The sequence below is a fragment of the Hoplias malabaricus genome, chromosome 3, assembly GCF_029633855.1.
Source record: "Hoplias malabaricus isolate fHopMal1 chromosome 3, fHopMal1.hap1, whole genome shotgun sequence".
NCBI lineage: Eukaryota > Metazoa > Chordata > Actinopteri > Characiformes > Erythrinidae > Hoplias > Hoplias malabaricus.
Genome location: NC_089802.1, coordinates 57,689,371 through 57,709,840, shown reverse-complemented (window position 1 = coordinate 57,709,840; position 20,470 = coordinate 57,689,371). Strand labels below are relative to the sequence as shown.

The window sequence follows — 20,470 nt, the reverse complement described above, 5'->3', positions numbered from 1 at the left end:
ATGATACTTGCAGTAGGCTTGGGGGGTATACTATAAAGCAGTAATTCTCAGTTCAGCCAGATAATGTAAGCCCAAAATTGAGAATGTTCTAACAGTCCATCAGCTCTGCTCCTGCTTTGTGGAACACCCCTCCTGGTCTTGCCATATCCACAGGTCCTTGCATTCTTAATGAAAGAGTGAATAAAATTGAAAGCCTAGACTTTCAAATCTCTCGTGAAGCAACAAGAGCATAAACACAAACAGCTACTGGGCAGTAGTTCTACTCTTACCCTGGTCAGAAGGGTTTGTTTTTTTTGAGCCACTCTGATGGCTTTCACAGCTATGGCTACGCTGGGCAGGAATTTCACAGCTTGAAACTTGAGAACTCTAACCAGAGATGGAGAAACTACTGTGAAAAAGGTCCTTGAACCTTTAGAAAGGCACTTACTCAGAGTGGAATACCAGAATTAATACTGTGTCATGTCCCATGTGGACACTGTGCTGCATGGTATGGGCTATCACAACCTATTTATAAATACATTCAATTAGTCTCCCTACCAGTGTCTTATTTTATTAAACATTCGATAAACTTTAAAGGTCTTTGCGTGATTTGTAATAATTCAGTTGAGTTTGACTGAACTGAACAGTTGAATCCCTCTGCAAATAAAGAGAATACATTCAGAAGAACACTATGTAAACCTGTTAATAGTCATCTGTGACCACTGCACAGGATTTATACAATTGGTTTAATACTGTATCAAATATTGCTCTATTTTGAAAATAATCTGAATACGATGCAACCTTTGTTCATCACACGGAGCAACCACAAACTAATTCTCATTCTCATTAATGTAACTCATTACTGGAAAATATAGAATGAAATTTAAAACTCAAAGAGCAAATTTGATACAAACAGGAAAGCTGTAAATCCACTGACAAAGCATGTTAAACTTGGAGAGACCAAATCCACCCAGCCTAGTGGTGTTGACATTCAAAATGGATGACAAACCATAGCACTGTAATAAAATTATTAGAAAAAAAAATTCACTGCCAGAGGACTCAAAGAGCTCTTCTTGCAGCTGCTTTGGCTCAGTATATGGCGTCCAGGGTGGATATTAATCTTATCAACCCCGGGGTTAATCTGAACCGCGGTTGAATGAATGTCTGAAATGGCTAAAGCTCATTCTCCCCTTGATCCAGGCTTGCTGAGGCTCTAGCATTCCCTTCAATAGTGGCATGGTGAGGGAGATCCACTCAAACTAAGCCCTCTGCAGGGTGTCTTATTATGGCAAGGCCACTATCATCCAGACTCCAACTACACACCCCCCAACCTCCACAACACCACATATAACACACAACTAGGGAAAATGTCATTAATATTTATATGATAGGGATATTCATATTTGATGTCGATTTAGTAAACAAGGTAACTCTAACCTGAAGAAATGGCTGGAACTGACAATATGCACACAACAAAATCAAAGTTTTTTAAATCATGTGATTGTGAAGAGTAGAGTGTTGTATTTATTAAAGTTTAAGAATGACCAGGACAAAAAATAATTTATAAAAAAAATCATTTGATAGAAAAACTTTATAAAATAAAGGTTTATAGCCTCCCCATAATTGGTCTTTAGCATCCATGTAGTTGATCTGACTATACCTATCAAACATTACTAGGACACAATAAATCAGATATAAGCACATACATATAAAAGTATATAAATACAAATATAACAAATATAGTTGAACTCTGCATTATGATAACTTACATATAGCCCTTGTCTAACACTGATTCTGATATCTTAACTGAAATAATCTTCATGACAATAAACCAGCTGAGACACATGGTCGAACATGAGACTTAATATCGCTCATGGCACAGTGTTGACGCTCTCCCACATTTCCATTGAAACGGCCCGATGGAGGAGGATAAACCTATTAGCAATTCAGCCATCTTCAAAGGCAAGAGCCTGTCCAGCTAATCCTCATTAATTTGGGATTGTACTGGCAAGTGAAAGGGTTTGCTCACACAATGCATCGAGCAGAGAAGGTGCACTAATCTGCCCTTTAGTCCTACGTGATGGTCACTGGCCTGACCCTGTCTCAACAGTTTCCTGCTCAAGGCTCCAGCTATGGCTGCAACATCAGCTCTTCTGCTACAACACCTACTATTAATATGCTTTAGTTTAAACTCACATTATGAAATGGGGTTGAGAAAATCTTACATCATGATCAGATTTTGACCACAGCCAACACATAAACAACATCTGTATTTCAATGAGATGACATAATTTTTAATGAAATCAACAATGAAAACAAGGATGGAGCAATTTAACAGCAAGAAGACTTTCAAATCATTCAACACAAATGATACATGGAGATCACATGACTTCAAACATCTCAGTCATTGGACTACACACAGTACATGATTTTTATTTCTTGGACAGGAGCAAAAAAAAAAAAATGTGTAGCATGCACTTGGCTTAAGCTAAATGTAAAGAAAATGCATAAATAGATTGTTTTACAATCTTGGCACATAGGGAAAGTTTTCTAGGATCATGAAGTGTGTTGTGACTCCCGTACCTACGTGGAACTTCACATCATTACTTCACAATATAAGTTTAAAAAGAAGACAAATAATTGCATTAATATAAACAATATTTTAAGTATATAACAAAATAAGTAAATGAATAGCTGCAGTGATTGCAATTGCAAATATAAATCTGTCTTGATGTGGCCTTGTCCACATATTGTGGTATTTTTTTTTTTTTAAATGAACCCTTTCAGATGGGCCCAGAGTGAAGATATTTAGAAACTCAATTTTCAATGTTGGAGTGTGACAGGAAAAAGAGTTTTGGGCATGTAGTGTCAAGTGCCCATGCAATTTTCCTCCTTTTTTTGATGTCAAGAGTTTGTGCCATGGGCTCCTTGAGGTGATTATGTGCATGGCAGACAGCCAAAATAGCACTGGTTTGATTGGCCAAGTTTCTGATTGGCCAACATGGCTTTATGATTAGTGTTATCTTGCCGCCTGCTGGTTTGGCATGCGTTTTTACATTTTCAGGCAGTCTGATATATTTTAAAAATGGTGCTTTTGTGGATGGGTTGATTTATTTATTTTTTTAAAACAAATGTGAGAAAAACACATTTTTAAAAATACCCATGTATGTGGGTACTAGGCCTGAATAAGGTCAGTATCTGTGCCAATATCAGTCCAATACACCATGAATCAGTGTACCATTATATCCATATCTACTATGCAGCTGTATTTTCCAGAGCCCAATATTCCCTCCTTGTTGAGGTGACTGACAGCACAAGCTGCTGTGGCAGGGACTGGGGTAACTGTGCACAAACAGAGGAGATGAAAGTACACAGAGACAAGAGTAGAGGATGATGTGAAGGTTCCGGCTGCAGGTAGATTTTCCTTCTTTTTTCTAACGCTCTGCCAGCTCACACTCACAGGAGCAATGAGTTCATTGCACTACAAATGCTACTGGCCAAGAATGAGGCATGTTTGCTGATGTGATTTCTTCTATTCTTTTGGAGCCACTACACTCACAGTATTGATTTCCAAGGACATTTGGCAATTGCACCAGATGTGCATTTACTTGAGACACAATTTTGTCTCTTTAGGATTTAGATTAATATTTACCGTATACCATGTAGTAACTGAATTCTTAAAATTATTAGAAAAAACAATTTTGATCATTTGCAGCTGTAAATTCCAACCCTATACCTAAATCTGCAACAACCTCATTGTACAGTAGAGAGTAAACAATCACAAAGGCATTGACCAACATAATTATCATAAAAATCATGCAGGGTTTGAATGTTTGAACACACATACAGACACACTCAACAAAACCATAATTCTTTATAGCAACTTGATACATTCTTTTGCACTTGAGCTGTGAACCGACTTTTAATTAGAAGGAGCTCTTCATGCTTGCCAAAATGTGATCTAATTTTAAGGCAAAGAGCATAAATTGTTTTTTAATCCTGCATCACACTAACAAATTTACTGAGCTTCCAGCAAATCCCTTTATAACACAGGTTGAGCCCAAAACACTTTGAAGTGCTGAGTTGTAAGGCGGAGATATGCAGCACTAGCATATCAGCTTGGCGTGTGTGTGTACACTAGTGAGAATTTTACTGAAATTTGTTCCTTTTGCAATAACAGAGAAAAGTACCATTTAAACCCAGTCTGACTCAGCTATTGTTGTATTAATGGAACATGGAATGATTAAATTAAATTCATTCATTTTCTAGTGCCCTGTCCAGGGTGAACTGCTGTTTAAATGCTTATGATAAAAACTCCTCCCTTTTCATCGCGCCAATGGAGAAAAAAAAAAGCATGTCGTACCGAAGCCTTGTAGAACAGTGACTGTTTCCAAGGTAACGAGTAAGCAGCACAGACAAAACATTATGCTCATAAAATTTCAAGGCTTTGGACTCTTTTTGCACTTCAACATGACTGTATTTGATGATGTCTAGCTATGATATCTGAGAAAAAAAAGGTTGAGGCCACAGGAGTAACAAGGCAACACAGAACATGTGTGAACAATTCCACTAAATGCAGAGAGGCAGACTTTCACTCCACTAACTAAATGCATAAAGCCGCCATCAGCAAAGCAGGTTTGCCATGTGCTTGCGCTCTCTGTGCCTTGAGTCGACGGATTTCAGCAGCACTCCACACAGAGATGGAGCAAGTGTGAGTGGAGGGCCGACAGAGCCCAGGGTCCTGCAATAACAAAACCTCTTTGTAAAAACACTGCAGGGCCCGCTGAGAGACTGGGTCACAGAGCGGAATCTCGAGCAGATCTCCAGTTCACGGCAGCCCTGTTTTCTTTCAGTCCAGCAGACAGGATATAATGGTTTCCACATGTGAAGGGGGCCCAAATAACAATGACAACAGTTGAGAGGCCGGGTGTTTTATTACCATCCCTTTCCACATGCAGCCATGGCCGCAGGGTTTCCAGTATATATGAGCCACGATTCCACCAAGAAAAGAAAGGATAGCACTTGTGAATATACTTGTGGTATGCAAGAGAAACAAAACTATGGCTTGAAAGTGTTTGCTTCTCTACACAGAAGATTCTGTAGGAACAAGAAACTTTTCACAAGAAAAAAAAAAAAAAAAATTCTTATTTGTTCTCTCTCTCTCTCTCTCTCTCTCTCTCTATATATATATATATATATATATATATATATATAATTCTAAGGAAGGGAGAAAACTTCAGTTGCCCTTTTTATATCTTGCGAAAAGCAAACTCTAATTACATAGACATAAGAAACAGATAAATAATATCAAATTACAACTATTTTCAGAAATTACAAAGTTGGAATTTCAGTGAAATCTTCATGTTCCTAAGACGGATGCATAAATCTTTACCTGTATGTTTTGTATGATATCAGTAAATGAAAATCACCCCAGAAATTAGTGCTTTCTTGAGTGTATTAAAATAAATTAAACAGAGCAACCCTTAGACTCCAAAGGGAGATACCCAAGCTTTTTCGCCTGTTAGAGAATTGTGCATAACTGCTTCTGAAGTAAATATGAGATTGGGCCAGGCTCTCTGATCTTTCTTCTGGAGGCATGTTCATATTTAGGAGGCATACCAGGCTTGTGTGCTAGTGGCAGGACCAGAGCTTCAAAAGCAAAATGCGCCTCACAGCACACTGTGAAAGCACAGGAGGGAAAGGAGTCAGAGAAAAGAGGGGGGAGAAAAGTGAAGAACCTGGAGCTCACAGCGCCATTTGACATTCCAAGAGCCCATCTATCTATTGATGGTGATGGAGCCACTGCCCCATTTCCTGCCCTATTGGCAAGATCTGCTGTGGGCTAGCATTATCCAGCCACTCCCAATCAGCCCAGATTTGGAGTAGAGCTCAGAGATGTGGACACTGCTCCAAATTACACAGTAAAAAGGGAAGCCAAGAAGCCAGCCCTGGCTAGACAGATGTTGCAGAGACAATGAGTGATGATTAAGACTGGCCAGCAAGCATTAATTCATGGCTCTAAAAATGGCAAGACACAGGAGTCAGTCTGGTAAGAAGACACCAGGGGCATTTCAGACCAGGAGGTAAAGCAGACACAGCCAAACATTCTTTAGTGCCTACGTCCATAGTGTCACATAACAAACAGAAAGTTCTGTACAAACAACACTATTAAAAACTATTCACAAATAAACATTAATCTTGACATTTTTGCTAATGGATAATATTTCTGATTATATATAAGACAGTTAGCATAAGGAACAGAAATGTCAGAAGAATTTTCTGATGCTGGCTTTTCAAAAATAATTCAAAGATAATGGGACTAATATCAGGCCTGCAATACCACAGAAACTGTCAATATTAAATGTTTCATCAAAGAGAAAGACGAAGCTCCGTTCTAGCTAGATTTAATCCAATCTACTGTTTTAGAACTGAACAATGCAACTGAAATTGACAAAATCTGGAATAAATCGTCATCATCATTTAATCAATCAACAACTGAGCTTTGGCTAATTGTATTCCAAATTGCTTTGTAGTAAATGCAGCCTACTTCTAAGATTGAAATAATATCTCGGAAGATACTGTATGTCCTTGAAAAAGAATTATATTTTAACCTTTGTACAACATATAACACTCAAGACCCAGACACAGCAGCATTAATGTAAGATCCCTAAAGGAAAGAAACTAAAAAGGCCAGATAATTTACAGGCACATCTTCACATAGTTCTGGACCAAAAAAATGTAATAAATTAACAGGTCATCTGTACAAAGAAAAAAAGCAGAATTTGGTGCTGCATGTCTTTTGAATAAGCTTCCTCTTGTAGGAGTATCTTCAGATACTGCTTGCCTTCATGGCTCATGTACTGGCTACAGAGCGCTTTCCAACCCTCAAACCACTCTAACCCTCAACACCCATAGATGGTGTCAGCTGTGCCTGGGAATACTGCCCTTTTTGCCCTGTCTCATACATAGCCGACACTTTTAAACATATTCCAGTAGACTGGACATCTGCACACAGGCTGGTGCTTTTGTTTTGTTCTGGGATATTTGTGAACCACGCCATATCTGAAACCACAGGAAATGAAAAGAGGACAATACAAAAAAAGATACAAAATGTGGAATACTGCTTGACATAATAGTTCAGGAAATTGCAACAAATGTAAAATGAAAGATAAATGACTGTGTGGATGCAGTGGCTTTAAAGAAAAGTGGAAAAAAGGCCCTAACTTTTCAGGCACAACACAATATATCTAACTTTCCACGTAAAATACAGATACTAAATCAAGTGTGCCAAAGAATGGGTTTGTGGGAATTCACTGGAAAGAGGTGACTGACATAAGCCTCAAGCTTTGTTAAAATTGACATTACAGACCTGGCCTGCCAATGAAAACACACATCCAGTGGCAAGATGTCTTTAAGTTTTATTAAGCTTAATTCTGTTGAGCACCTTTAACATGAATATTTCCACACCAACTCGATGAACAGCTTTCCAACAAATATCTTAGAGGCTGGAGAAACTAAAAATTACATGTTGAGGTCTTTTTGGAACACTATTATAAATGCATGGGCACAGCTGCACATGGTCACAGGCATCCCAAAATCTTTAACTTAGCCCTTCCAAAGCCAGTTCATTAAATGTCTGACAAACTAGAGACAATTAAATCTTAGAGCTGTTTTTTTTTTGGCAACAATACAAATCTCAAACATCTGACCAAGCTCCATGGTAAAACAGAAAGAATAAAGGTTTCTATTTTTGGCGTCCATCTAGGGAGTGAGTGGGTTATGGGGAAATGTGTCCTTCCCCTGTCCCAATGACCCACAGCTAAGGCTCAGGTGGCAGCGACAAGGCCAGCTGACAGTATGGCATGGGTTCAGCAGGGGAGCTCTGTGTTGCTTTCACTGTGGAGTGTAGATTTGGTTCAAAGTGTACTGACCCAGGCCTTCCACCCAAAACTCAAGACTAGAAAGTAAACACCACCTGTTATGCATGGAAACGTTGAGAGTGGAAAATCTTCTCAGTCACTTAGGGAAACAAAATTAAAGAGAAAGTTGTGGGACCGAAGTCTCTTTGGTTTTAGGTGCATGTCCAAAATATCACGTTTCTGACAGTATATATATTCTGAAATAATTGTAGATTATAGATTATAGTTCTGTTTGCATAATTAATCAACAATTAACCACCCAACGTGTCATGGCTCAGAGCCTCAAATAGTTATTCCTTAGAGGAGCTGGACAGCATGTGATGTAAATAAATGTGTGTTTCAGCAGCTGTGGTCAGAATGACACAAGTTGCATTGGCTACCTTCCTCTGCTGTTCACAAGCTCTTGAGGAAGGCTCAGAACTTGACAACACTTAAGCATCTATCATATCTCACTAAGGTCTGATCCCACTGTGAACAAAGAATAAACAATGACCCTGTCATTGACTGTCTGTTTATCTCTGGCTCTGGTGCTGAATTCAGCCAGAGCGATGATGGAACCGAGCAAACCTGAAACGCCCCCCGCTGATGACGTGTCCTTGGATTCCCATCTAATCTGATCTAAATGCGGTCCGGTTCCCTGGAGAGCACCAAGGATCCCAGAATCTTTTTGGTGGAAAAGGAGCAGATGAGTGCAGTAGTAAATATTAGCCCACTCTGAGATCACTGCACTACTGGGGATACATTAAATCTGCATCCGATTGTGATATTGATAGGAGATACAATAATGTGATATATATCACGCACTAATTATTTTTCTGTATAATTCATGTAGAATTTTAAACTCTACACAATAGTGAATATTGCTTATATGTTTGAATAATTTGCTGTTTTATCTAACCTCTTCAGAGATAAAACCGCTACTTATGCAAACATAAGTAATATTCACTCTGGTATAAAGTTTTAAAGAAGGATAAACAAGATCCCTTGGCATGAGAACATTCATCATATTTAAAGAATATTCTGCATATTATAACTTAAGAATAGAGTCGTTTTGAGCTGTGATTTTAATTGTCACTTAAACTAGCTGCATGCACACAGTGCCTAGGACTACATTACCACTCCTTTAACTGCATCACACTCATGCTGCATGTCAGGTTCTTCGATCCATTCTGTCATTCAGCTTTTAACAAAGCTTTCATTGTCAAACCTCCAATCGCAATAGCAATAAAACTACAATAAGCTGTGAAGTGAAAATGTATGGAATTTCTATCAGCGAGTCTCAGTAAAAACTAAAGATGCATATGTCTACATACAACGCAACTTAAGAAGATATTCAGTAAGTGGTTTTGAAAGGATTGCAGCAACCAGAATACTACCAGGCAGCCAACAAAGGAACCACATTTCAGTGATCAAGCAGAACCCATTGAGTTTAGGATCAGCAAATCTACACGGCCAGCTCCTGACCCATTCCTTGGATCCTACTGCTAAGTCTAGCTCAGAGGACAAAGCCTCTTTAGGCTGCCTGCCGGATGTGGACTCCACAAGCACGCTCAGATGGACACAGGGGCCTGGTTACAGACAGGCATCAGTGAGTTGGACGGAGATGGATGGGGAGAGGAGGGGCCCCCAGAACCCAAAGATCTGCCAAAGTCCATTAGACTCACTCAGCTGGGCTTGCTAAGGCTGCTCCCCAATCAGCTCCTTCTCAAGAACAACTGGGGGAAAAAAAATTCCAAAGCCTCTACACTAGACTGTTGTTTACGAACAACTTCAAACTGCTGCTTTGGTTCTGTTGCAGGGCTGTAATGAGGAGACTACAAAAAACCAAGAGGACCTATCTACACTTGAGCTGCAAACTTTAATTTTCTGCACACACACTCCTACTGCATGTCCAGCAGTAACTTTTTTTTTTCCAGGTGAGCTGTGCTAGTAGAAAAGAGTCCAAAAGCATGTTGAGCCGTGCCGAGTCAAGTCAAGTTGATGCCATGCAACGGAAAATCACCATCAGAGCTAGTGGGAGTTCATCCAATTTAAAAATTTCAAATATAATTTTAAAAATAATTAATAATTCTACTCATCTAGAGAAATAAAGAAATGAGACGGTTGGTTTTGGCACCATCTTCCACCTCTTCTGAAAAGCAGGCATTCCAGGAAAACAAGCACCATCACTTAGCATAGCTTTGTGAGGAACCCAAAAAGGAGATGACAATCAGGATGAAAGCCAGGAGAAACCCACAAATGCAGCTGGAAAAGCCTTACTATGGCTACAGCATGGTAAATTACACCACCTAATATAAGCATGCAGGCAGAGAGATACAAACAAAAATGATGTTTGAACCGGACGAGGAAAGAAGCCTGCTCAGAGGAAAAAAACACAGGAAAAGGGCAATGCGTGTAATGAGATAAAACAAGTTGAGCCAAGCTTATATTTGCTGTTAAATAAACTAATCACATTCTGGCAAATTATAATCACACAGCAGCTTTACAAATATCCCCATAAACACAGTAAGCTCAAAACACTACCATTTCTCAACCACAAATATCCATTGCTAGGCAGAATTAAAATGCCTGGCACATGGAGCCTGGCACCAACTTATCAATAATGTATAGTACTGATGTTCTGAAGAAAGCACTTCAAAAGGACCAAGTTAAAATGCACATCACACTGTGACTCACAGAGAGGGGCAATAATAAGATGAAGAAAGTTAATTAGCTGTTACTGAAAACATAAGCAAAAAACATCAATTTTGTTAAAGGAAATTTCACGTTCCTTTCAATGAATTTAAACAAATATTGATGAAAAATGGAAAAAAAAAGTTTGTATACCCATATATTTTCATTATTATGTGCATTATTTCAATCTGATGTTGAATTCATAATGCATGTTTAGGCTCATGTAACAGTGACAGAAATTAAAATCCCTATCTGAACCCTAAAATAAAGACACGCAGAGAAAAAAAATATTAACCAAAACGGATTTGTTACTGTTTTATTTAAGTTTTTGGGGAACACAAATACACTACTTTGGCCTCTTCTAATTACAAAATGCGACCAAAAAGGGAGTGAAAAGGTCTAAGAAATGTAAAGTATCTCTGCTAATATAACATTACTGTGCAGCTGAACACACTTGCAGAATGCTAATAGCCTTACTCTTACATAAAATAAAACTTATATAACATGAATGTATGGCTTTACAATGTCTGACAAACAGATTTTTCAAAAATTGCTTTTCCCATGATTCTGGCCCTTTAAAATTTTTCATGAAAGTAGTGTGTGTGTGTGTGTGTGTGTGTGTGTGTATACTCTACCAGATTTAAACACTCTCATTAGTGCACCCATACATAATCTGTAAGACACCTGGGGCCACCTGCATTCCCACACTGCTCTAGTGCACCATCTCTCTGCAAACGTTCATTACACACTATCTTCCTTTCACCAGCCGCCAGGGACCCAACAAGCTGTCCCCAAGGCTCCTGTAAGAGACATGCTGGCACTGAACCAACTCTCTTTTTCACACACTCTCACACAGCACTGCAAGTGCCAAGAAGACTGCAGACAAGTACTATAAACACTTAACGCTTTTAAATGAACTTAGGGTGTGCACATATTTAATCTTTTTTAATAGCCTCCCCTCCCGCAGATACACTCAGACTAAACTATGGCAAGCTGTTTTAGCCTGAAATGACACCAGGAATACAAATTCTAACTTTAATGAAAAACAAAAAAATCAAGAACTTTAATGCCGTTCCTGTCCTATTAGGCACTCACATTTCAGATTTCACCTGGATTCTTTTGCTGTACTAATGTAGGCATTACATTACCAGTGGGACTCGGCAAATAAAATGACGGTGCTTGGTGCCCAGAAACCTACGTTGAGTCTGCTTTAGCAAAACACAGCTGTTGCTTGTTGCTCTTGCAGTTTCTGTGCCTGTGCTATTGGATTCAAAGCTGCAGCGAAACTTTCAGCCAAACAATTAGTGGCCTTGGTGTCACAGATCTTTCATCTCTCCAACAGAGAGACAGGGTCATAGTTCAAACATCATTGGAGGTCATTTCCTGTTTTATGTGAGGCACTGAACGAGAGCACAGACTCATTAAGATAGAGGCAAGAAAGAAATAACAAGAAAAAGAGGAAAAATTGAGAGTGAGAACAAGAGAAAGAGAGAGCGAGAGACGGAGAAACCCTGTAAACTCATGAAAAAATACTGATATTGTCATACACTATTGTTCAACAAAAGCTACATTTTTTCATTTATTTTCCAGTCAATACAGCAAATAAACACAAGCTATTCATTTTTCAGTATCAGGATAAAATTTATCAAAGAAACATTTAACAAAAACAAAAAATTTATAGAATTAATAAAATTACAAATCTACCTCTTCCAAAATAAAAAAGATAAATTAAAAATCCCCAGTATTTGCCTGAATCACAGATTGTATTCTTTCCAGAGACTTGGTACATTACCAGGTCTTGCATATTTTTTATATAAGGACCATTCTCTCAATGTATTTTACTCATTTTTTCACATCCTTTGACTTTATTTATTCCGCAGACTATTTACTAGACAGGTTATTTCTTCAGAAATATGCTTCAAGAAATTAATTACCATTTTTGACAGAAAATTCATTGTGGTCTCTGCGCACTACCATATATTTGAGAACCCAGTTATCAGCTATCTTTGATGGTTTGCCTCATTCAAAAAAGACCAAGGGGCTAATAAGACACAAGTGTGTGTTGTATAATGCTTCTTTGTTTAGAGACTTCTTCCCAGGGAGAAAACAAGGCTCCACATACAAAGAGGAATTCTCACCTTGCCATTTACTCTCATGGTATCAGATAAACTGCTTCCAAAGTAGGAAGTCAAACTACTCAGGCATGCATTTAAAGACTCTTCAAAACAATTAATCTCTTCTGACCAGAGGACACCAACCCGGTACACTTCAACATTCTCAAGAGGACAATGTGCCTGAATTCCAGCTGGAGCCTTCTATAAAAACAGACATATGGGAGAATATTTCACAACATTATGAAAGTACAGAACACTGCAGGACAGTGTGAACTGGAGAGAAAGCCTTCCAACACTCAAACACATACCATCACAAACGTGGTTTCCCTGCTTTTGTTGGATCAGCTCTGTGATTAACTGATTAAATCCATATAATCTTGTAACGCAACTCTCATTTAAATATGAACCTTTTCTATAAACTTCCCCTTACATCGTACATTAATCATGTAATTAACCAGCAAAAAACATGGATTTTTAAGACATCTGATGTACATAAAGTGTAGAGCGAGTTAAGGCTGAAATCATGGGTTGTGAAGGCTGTTGTTTTTCTGTGAATGGCTGTAGGGAGCAGAGCTACAATAACATAGATGCCCTGGTGTCTGCTGCACAGAGAGAGCTTTCAAACAGAATTCAGGATTAATGAAGTGGGTTTATTTATTTATTCATGACAATAAAAGGGCCCGACCACAAGGACAGGGACCTCATTCTGTTGCTCTACATTGTAGGAGCTTTTCAAACAACCTATCCACAACTTCCCAGCCCCCACAATCATGCTTTCAAAGCTCCACCTCACACTGCCCCCACTGCCTGGTAAAACGAGCTCCTATGGCTCAGTTTTGACACCATGCATACTCTCACATGCACACAAGCTACAGCACAGACCACAAAATGAAGTGCTCCTTTGCTTCTCCAAATTATGCCCTTCCAATATCCAGATTCATATTATCCACACTAAAATGATGGTCTTTTGAGGGATAGATAATGTGCTACAGAAACTCTCTTTTTGTATGTGTATAAATTTCATAATTTTTGTACAAAAAATGTTTTAACTCTTACTCTTGTACAGCACATGCAACCAACGCATTACATACATCTGGACTGAGACACTGCTTTGGAGAGGGACACAATGAAGCAAAAGAAGTAAGAAAAGAGGAGAAATGAGAAAAGCAGTCTGGTTTTGAAACAGTGGGGTCCCTGCTTATTCCTGCTTTTGAATGCAAGACCTACTGCAAGAGAGGAAAGGGAGGTGGGTGTGGGGGTGAGGGTTTAAAACGCAAAGGCTGAAAAGGGGGTAAGATCTGAAGAACTACCCGTCATACCCTATAGCATACAACTCAAAAACACACACAAAGTTTTTCACAGCTTTTCTTTCTTTCTCCTACCATCCGTCTTTCTCTCGTGGTAGTGTAGCGCAGGCCTTTCTGCCGACACCTCTCTGATAAGGTCCTATGTGCCATCCCAGGTCAACCCTGCAGGAACTTACTGAAGGGCTGTCTGAAGGCTACACAAAAGCTAGTTCCCATGAAGCTTCTGAAGCTTCTATTCACGTGTGTGTGTGTGTGTGTGTGTGTGTGTCTAACCTGATTGAAAACGGTCAGTTAATTACAGCTCCTGTTTAATAAAAGACATTTGCAAAGCAGTCTTGGATTTGCCTCTGGGAGATTCTCAGCGAAATGCCCAGTCTCAATAGCCCCCTCAGAACACGCTATCTAACTAGGTCGCTCCGTTACAGAGCCACATCACAGCAGAGTACTGCAAATTGATGGCTGAAAGAGCCTTGACTTAAATTGAAATACTGTGCCATACTATATTGTGTTTCCTTATGCACAGCGATAGGCTTTGGAAAGCCTTCCAGTGTGGCCTTTACTGTAAGTGCAATATCACCATTTTGATTACACATATGCTGAGAGTCATTTGCCACAAACTGTTGTGGTGGGGCAAAATTGCAGCATCCTCAAACATGAAGCCATTTTTACAATTTTTTAATTTTTCTTAGTTTAGCAACCAATTTGGAATAGGAAAAATATACCCAAAAAGTGTCACATTTTTAAACAAATATATGTTTTTTTGTTTGCAAATGTTATTATTTATTGAACTTTTAGAAAAAAAAATTATAAATATAAAATATAAAAACAAGGAAATTCTGTCAGCTATGTCAGTTTAATGTCAGCACGATAGCTTTATCATGGAGAAAAATGGAAGTGCCTTCAAGACAAATATGCATGAAGGAGATGGCATCTTGAATTGTACTGGAAGGACTGACTTACATAACTAGAGGAAAGGCAGGAGAATTGTGGAAACCGCTGTTAGAATTTAAGCGACAAGAGGTACAGGTATCTGATGGTGCTGTATGTTGTTGTGTGTAGCTATGCTGCTTTTGTAGTCATTTGTTTTTATTTTGATTGCAGTTGCTAAAAATGGAAAATGTGTGAAATGATATACCTTTTCTTTGTTTTCATTTGGATGGTGGCAAAATACAGTTTTTACTGTTTGGTTTAATCTCATTTTTGTTAACTATTTACATTTCAGAATATATGTAAAATATTGCTTACATAAGTGAACATACAGTTATATTTACTGAGCCACACACAAACCTTTCTAAACTCACCCAACAGGCACCTCACTTTGTATTATGTGCTCTTTAAACAAACTCCATTCTCTGAATGTTAATACGCTATCAGCCAATAGTGCATTTTGTTTTTTTAAACAATGAATTAGTGTTAAGAAAACAAATATTTACATTTAAATAAAAATATTATTTACACAACCATTGTGAATATTTAAGCCTATTATCCTTAAAAAAACACGAATAAATTACTTACTTAACGTAAAATAAAAACAAAGCGATTACTTTAAAAAAATAATAATAATTAAGTCAAATAATGTCATACTATAGCCTATTAAATAATACAGAACAACCTTTGCACATCCAGATGCAGGATTCCCACTCTTTTTAGGACTACTGCAGGTCATTTTTATTTCATACATGATATATATTTTTACACAGAGCACGTCTGTCCACATACGACACTGCAGCACCCAAACAAGCCTTGACCTTGTAAATATATCTTGTATATATTCGCATTTTTCTGTTTTGAAGTGTATCTACTATGAGGAAGGCAATGTATGCAGTAAGAAAAGAACCGCCAGAAGGTCACAGTAGCAGAGTTAATAAACTGTTGCCATGCAGATACAGCCATTTAATCAAAGCTTAACAAGCATTCTCTTCACAACAAAGAAATCTGCCGCCAGATACTGAGCCAATGTAACCAAGTTAATATTAAACTCAGCAGATATTAAGCCCAGTGTCTACTAGAACGAAGTGAGAAAAGAGGTGGCAGCCACCCAGGAAGAGCTGCTGTGGAGGAGCCCCAGCGGCAGCAAGTTGATGGATGGACTGCCGTTAGTTGGATAGGTCATTTGCATTGGGGCTGCCTCAATGGGCCACTTCACTAGGGAGCAACCCCCAAAGCAGGACTAATTTTCACCAGTGAGTGAGACAAATCCACTATAATACATGTCCACTGGCCTTTTGCTGACAACAGATTAGAGTAGGGCTGAGAGAGTTATCTGAGTTCATGTTTTTCCTTTCAGTATCGTCTTAGAGTGTTTTTTTTTTTAAACATATAAAAAAATCTGTTAAGAGCTAAAATATACAGCACTGAATTCTTATAAGAATTCCTCTTGAGTGACAATGCGTTTTAGTGAGTATTTTTGTTTTTGGGTTGGTTAAAAATCAACATCATTTTCCAAACAAATCTCATTAAATGAGCTAAGCTTATGTCAATGATATTAATAAATCTCATGCTTCTGGTACTTTACATTACAGGATGTCTTTCAAACAGTGGTGGACAAAGTACACAAACCATGTACTTAAGGATACAGATACTCAATGTAAAATATTACTCCAGTAAAAGCAGAAGTCCTCGTTGGAGATTTCTACTTGTATAAAGTACAAAAGTATTTATCTTAAAATATACTGTAGTACAAAGTACTGAAAGTAAAAGTACCATGACATATGTCTCTAATACCCTATTGTAATTTTTGTAACAAGACTCATGTTTAACCCATTGTAGGTGAAAAGACTCTAGTGTCACTCTTGGTTCCCCAGTCTTTTAATAGAATGTCACTAATTAGTCTGACACTGAACACAGCAGAAATGGGCAAAGATTACATACAATGAATTGTGTTATATCAGCAATTACATACACACTAGGTGCTGCCCCTTCAAACGATGAGTAATTTAAGACATCTACAGATCCGTAAACCGTCTATGAATGAACAGTAGATACTGATGTCACAAATACTAAATGTTACAAATAATTTTGTTCATTTATAACGGTTCTAAGACCTGAAAGTGATTACCTACAGTCTCAAATTAGCACAACAGTTATATATATAAAAATGTCTGCCTTTGGTATTATAGGTTTAAGGCGGAGAAACATTTTCACTTGTTTTAGCACAGCGACTGTTTTCATTTGTCTCCTAGCAACGATGTCGCTGTGTGTGACGAGGAGAGCTGTGCAGAGCTAGAATACTTGTTTAAACATGTTACAGTTTTATTCACACAAAAACAAAAGTAACGGCAGATTTTCATAATGTAGTGGAGTAAAATGTAAGATATTTGACTTAGAAATGTAGTCTAATACTACATCAGTAAAGTACAGATACACAAAAAAGTACTTAATTACAGTAGCAAATTACATTTACTTCGTTACTGTCCACCACTATTCAAAGATAAGTTAGCGTACTTGTATTAAATCTGCACCAGAATTGAAGACTACAGAGGCTAAAGATGTAACACAGGCAAAGGGGAGAATTCAAAATCACCATCATCAAAGCACTGCCATACGTAGAATCTCAACTCATCCACTCATCCAAGATGGGATTTTTCACTTTACATGGTGAGGTCATTTATCTTTAAATTCTGTTAAATGTTATTTTAACATTTGAAAAATCTCATACTTTCAAAATTCCGTTTACACAAATCAGCTGCAATTAGCTTCAGATAAATCAAATATGAAATTGGAGGTGCCTATTGTGAATACAAAGTATTTATTTAACACTGACATTTATGTGTATAAAATCCTCTTATCGAATGCAATAAAGCGTCTAACAGGGAGAACTGCTATTCAGTTCCAGCAGAGAACATTCCCAAACAGAGAGGGCCGATGGTAAACAGAAAGGGTAAAAAGGGTTATTAAACTCAGATTACATCTCTGTGCATTACACTGGAAGAAATCTTAGCATTAAAAACACACGGCAGGGAATCTTCTACAACACAGCCAGCCTCTTAAACCAGGACTGTAACTCAGGTATAAAAGAGATTGGCAATGCTACTTTGCTAGATTGTTTTCATGGGCACAGGAATATTTAAACTGGAAGCAGATAATCCAGGTTCGTGGCGAATTGGTCTGACTAAATACACAGCTCAGTTTAACACAACAACTGTTTGAAATTAATGTTCTTTTTTTTCTTTGGAGGGAAAAATTCACTAACATTTACTACAGCTGCAAGCCTGACCTAGGTCTGAGTGAGAAAAAATAAAAAAAGAACAATTAAAAGAAAGACAGAGTGAGGGAAATGAGAGGAAAACTAGAGGAGGAGAATGAGAATGAGAGTGAGTGTCTCAGTGAGAGACAGAGAGAGAGAGAGAGAGATTATTAACATCTAAGTGTGACAAAGGAGCAGAGATGGGAGTGGTGCAGCTCCTCTGAGATGGTGATGTGTTCTACAGCTTTTCACAGAGATGAAAGGCCATTTGGGCTGGGCCCCCCACTGACCACCTCTCTGCCCATTCACTGTGAGGTGTACACTCCTCACACTCCTTCACCAACACAAGCACATCTCACAGTCATAACAAAGTCTGCCATTTGTTTCAAAGCGCATTTTGGAAATAAGCACACACACAGTGACAAAGGCGAGCACGGTCTCCGTTTTCAGGACACAGGGCTCTATACAAAAAAAGACCAATACCTGTTGGTTAATTACAGTACAAGCTTGAAGAGAACTAATTATGACGCCACAATAAGAGTCTATTGATGTTTAAAGCCAAACCCCAATTCAGTGCAGTACCAGCAGTGATTCATGTTTATTAAAACCCCTATTTTACCAAAAGAACATTAGGTTCAGCGGTGTATGTCGCAGGTTGCCATTACAATACGGTCTACCTGCATAGACGGCCTAGCAAACATCTGAGATATGTGGGACTTGTGTCAGGAAGAGAGAGGATTGTCTCATTCACCGTCAAATTAATGAAAACACCACGTGTGGGGAAACATTCAACATGTGATCACAAACCCCTGTTCCAATAGCATATTTGATGATGTTTGGGATTTTTAATTAATCCCAGTTATTTATGATCTGCCTATTACTTCGAAAAAAGCACCTCTTCACGCGACTACAACGAGCAGCCCACCCCATTTAACCCCAATGTACAATCAGCAGAAACACAAGAACCTGAAATAGTGAGAGCTCAGAAACATGGAAATAGCTCACGTCTTAACCGAGGATCAACTATTCGTGGGTTTCGAGCCTCGGGGAGGCTGCAGCAAGAGTAGGCTGTGTACCAAGTTTAGTTCGCTAATGTTAAACGAGCTGTTAAAATGTTAGAAACAAGAGGTTTGACCCCAAGCCCAACTCCAGCAGGACAAAAACAAACCACGGGCGAGAGGTCCTCCGTGTTTTACAAAGCCACCGCGAAACATCGCGCTTTTAATGGAGTTGAAGTGAGCTCACCTGCATGGTGAAGACCCCGAGCTCCTGGGCGGAGAGTTTCTTCATCTGCACGGCCAGGACCTGCGCCTCTTCCAGGATCGAGAACTCGCCGTCTCCGCCGTGCGCTCCGCCGCAGAGCAGCACGCAGAGGACAAACACCGCCGCGCGACTCGGACACACTCCAGCAAAACCGCCTCGCAGCGAGCCGCGAAACCGGGGCGAACTTACCGCGCCCGTCCGCCAGCGGCTCGCCATGGTTACACTCTCCTTCTCTGAGTTAGGTTCAACACTGAACTCCGAGGAGAAGAAGGAGGAGGAGGGAAAACAAACTTCAGAGCTTTAGCTCAACTTTACAGCTTCTTAACTCCGTCGCAAAAACCGAGCTACGCGTCCCGAACTCGCCAGTCATAATCAACAGACGGTGAAACATACTTTCATAGTCGAAGTTTATCCGGTAAAATCCACTAAAGTCGACAGCGGTTACTCCTTTCGTCGTTACCTTGGCCGCACTCGCGCTAACTCCGCGTGAAGTGACTCCGCGAGCCGGAGCAGCATCACAATGGAGCGAGGAGCGCGGAAACCCGGACTGGACTCTCGCTTTCTCCACGGATCAGGATTCAAAAAAAAAGATTTCAGGATTTGGCCACGGTTCAATTGGATTCGTTTTATTGAATCGATGTCTTCGTATTCTCACTTTCAGCACTGTTTTATTGCCAAACCTAGGAACAAATTGCGAAGAAACAAGAAACAAGTATTCAGACTCTCATATACACCCCAAAGCATATATCCACTTCAAACTCATACATGCTTAAGCGTAAATGCGCAAAAAGAAGGGATTGAGTCATCAGCATGAAATAAGGCAAGGACAACACTCAACAGCAGAATGCATTTTACTGATGGGGAAGTTCACTAGATAAGATAACACTTTATTGAGCGGGAAATTGTAGGGTCACAGTACTGTACATAGCACACAAGAGAAGACATACAGAAATAACCATAAATAGAGCAGGGATAAAGAAGTGGGTTACAGAAGTGAAATATATGTGGTACAACAGTGCTATGAACCTT

The 20,470-nt window shown here is 39.0% G+C and overlaps 1 protein-coding gene across 2 annotated transcripts in view; it reads right to left on the bottom strand.

Moving 5' to 3' along the window:
- The window catches only part of cachd1 (cache domain containing 1), a 61,643-nt gene extending 41,708 nt beyond the window's left edge, over positions 1-19,935 (bottom strand). Inside the window, exon 1 of one of the 2 annotated variants that reach the window (XM_066663337.1) lies at positions 19,424-19,935. In XM_066663337.1, coding sequence (XP_066519434.1) covers positions 19,424-19,657 — 234 coding nt within the window. In that variant the 5' untranslated portion in view covers positions 19,658-19,935. The remainder of the gene's footprint in view (positions 1-19,423) is intronic. The other variant, XM_066663338.1, reaches the window with a different exon arrangement.
- Between the last annotated feature and the right edge of the window lie 535 nt (positions 19,936-20,470).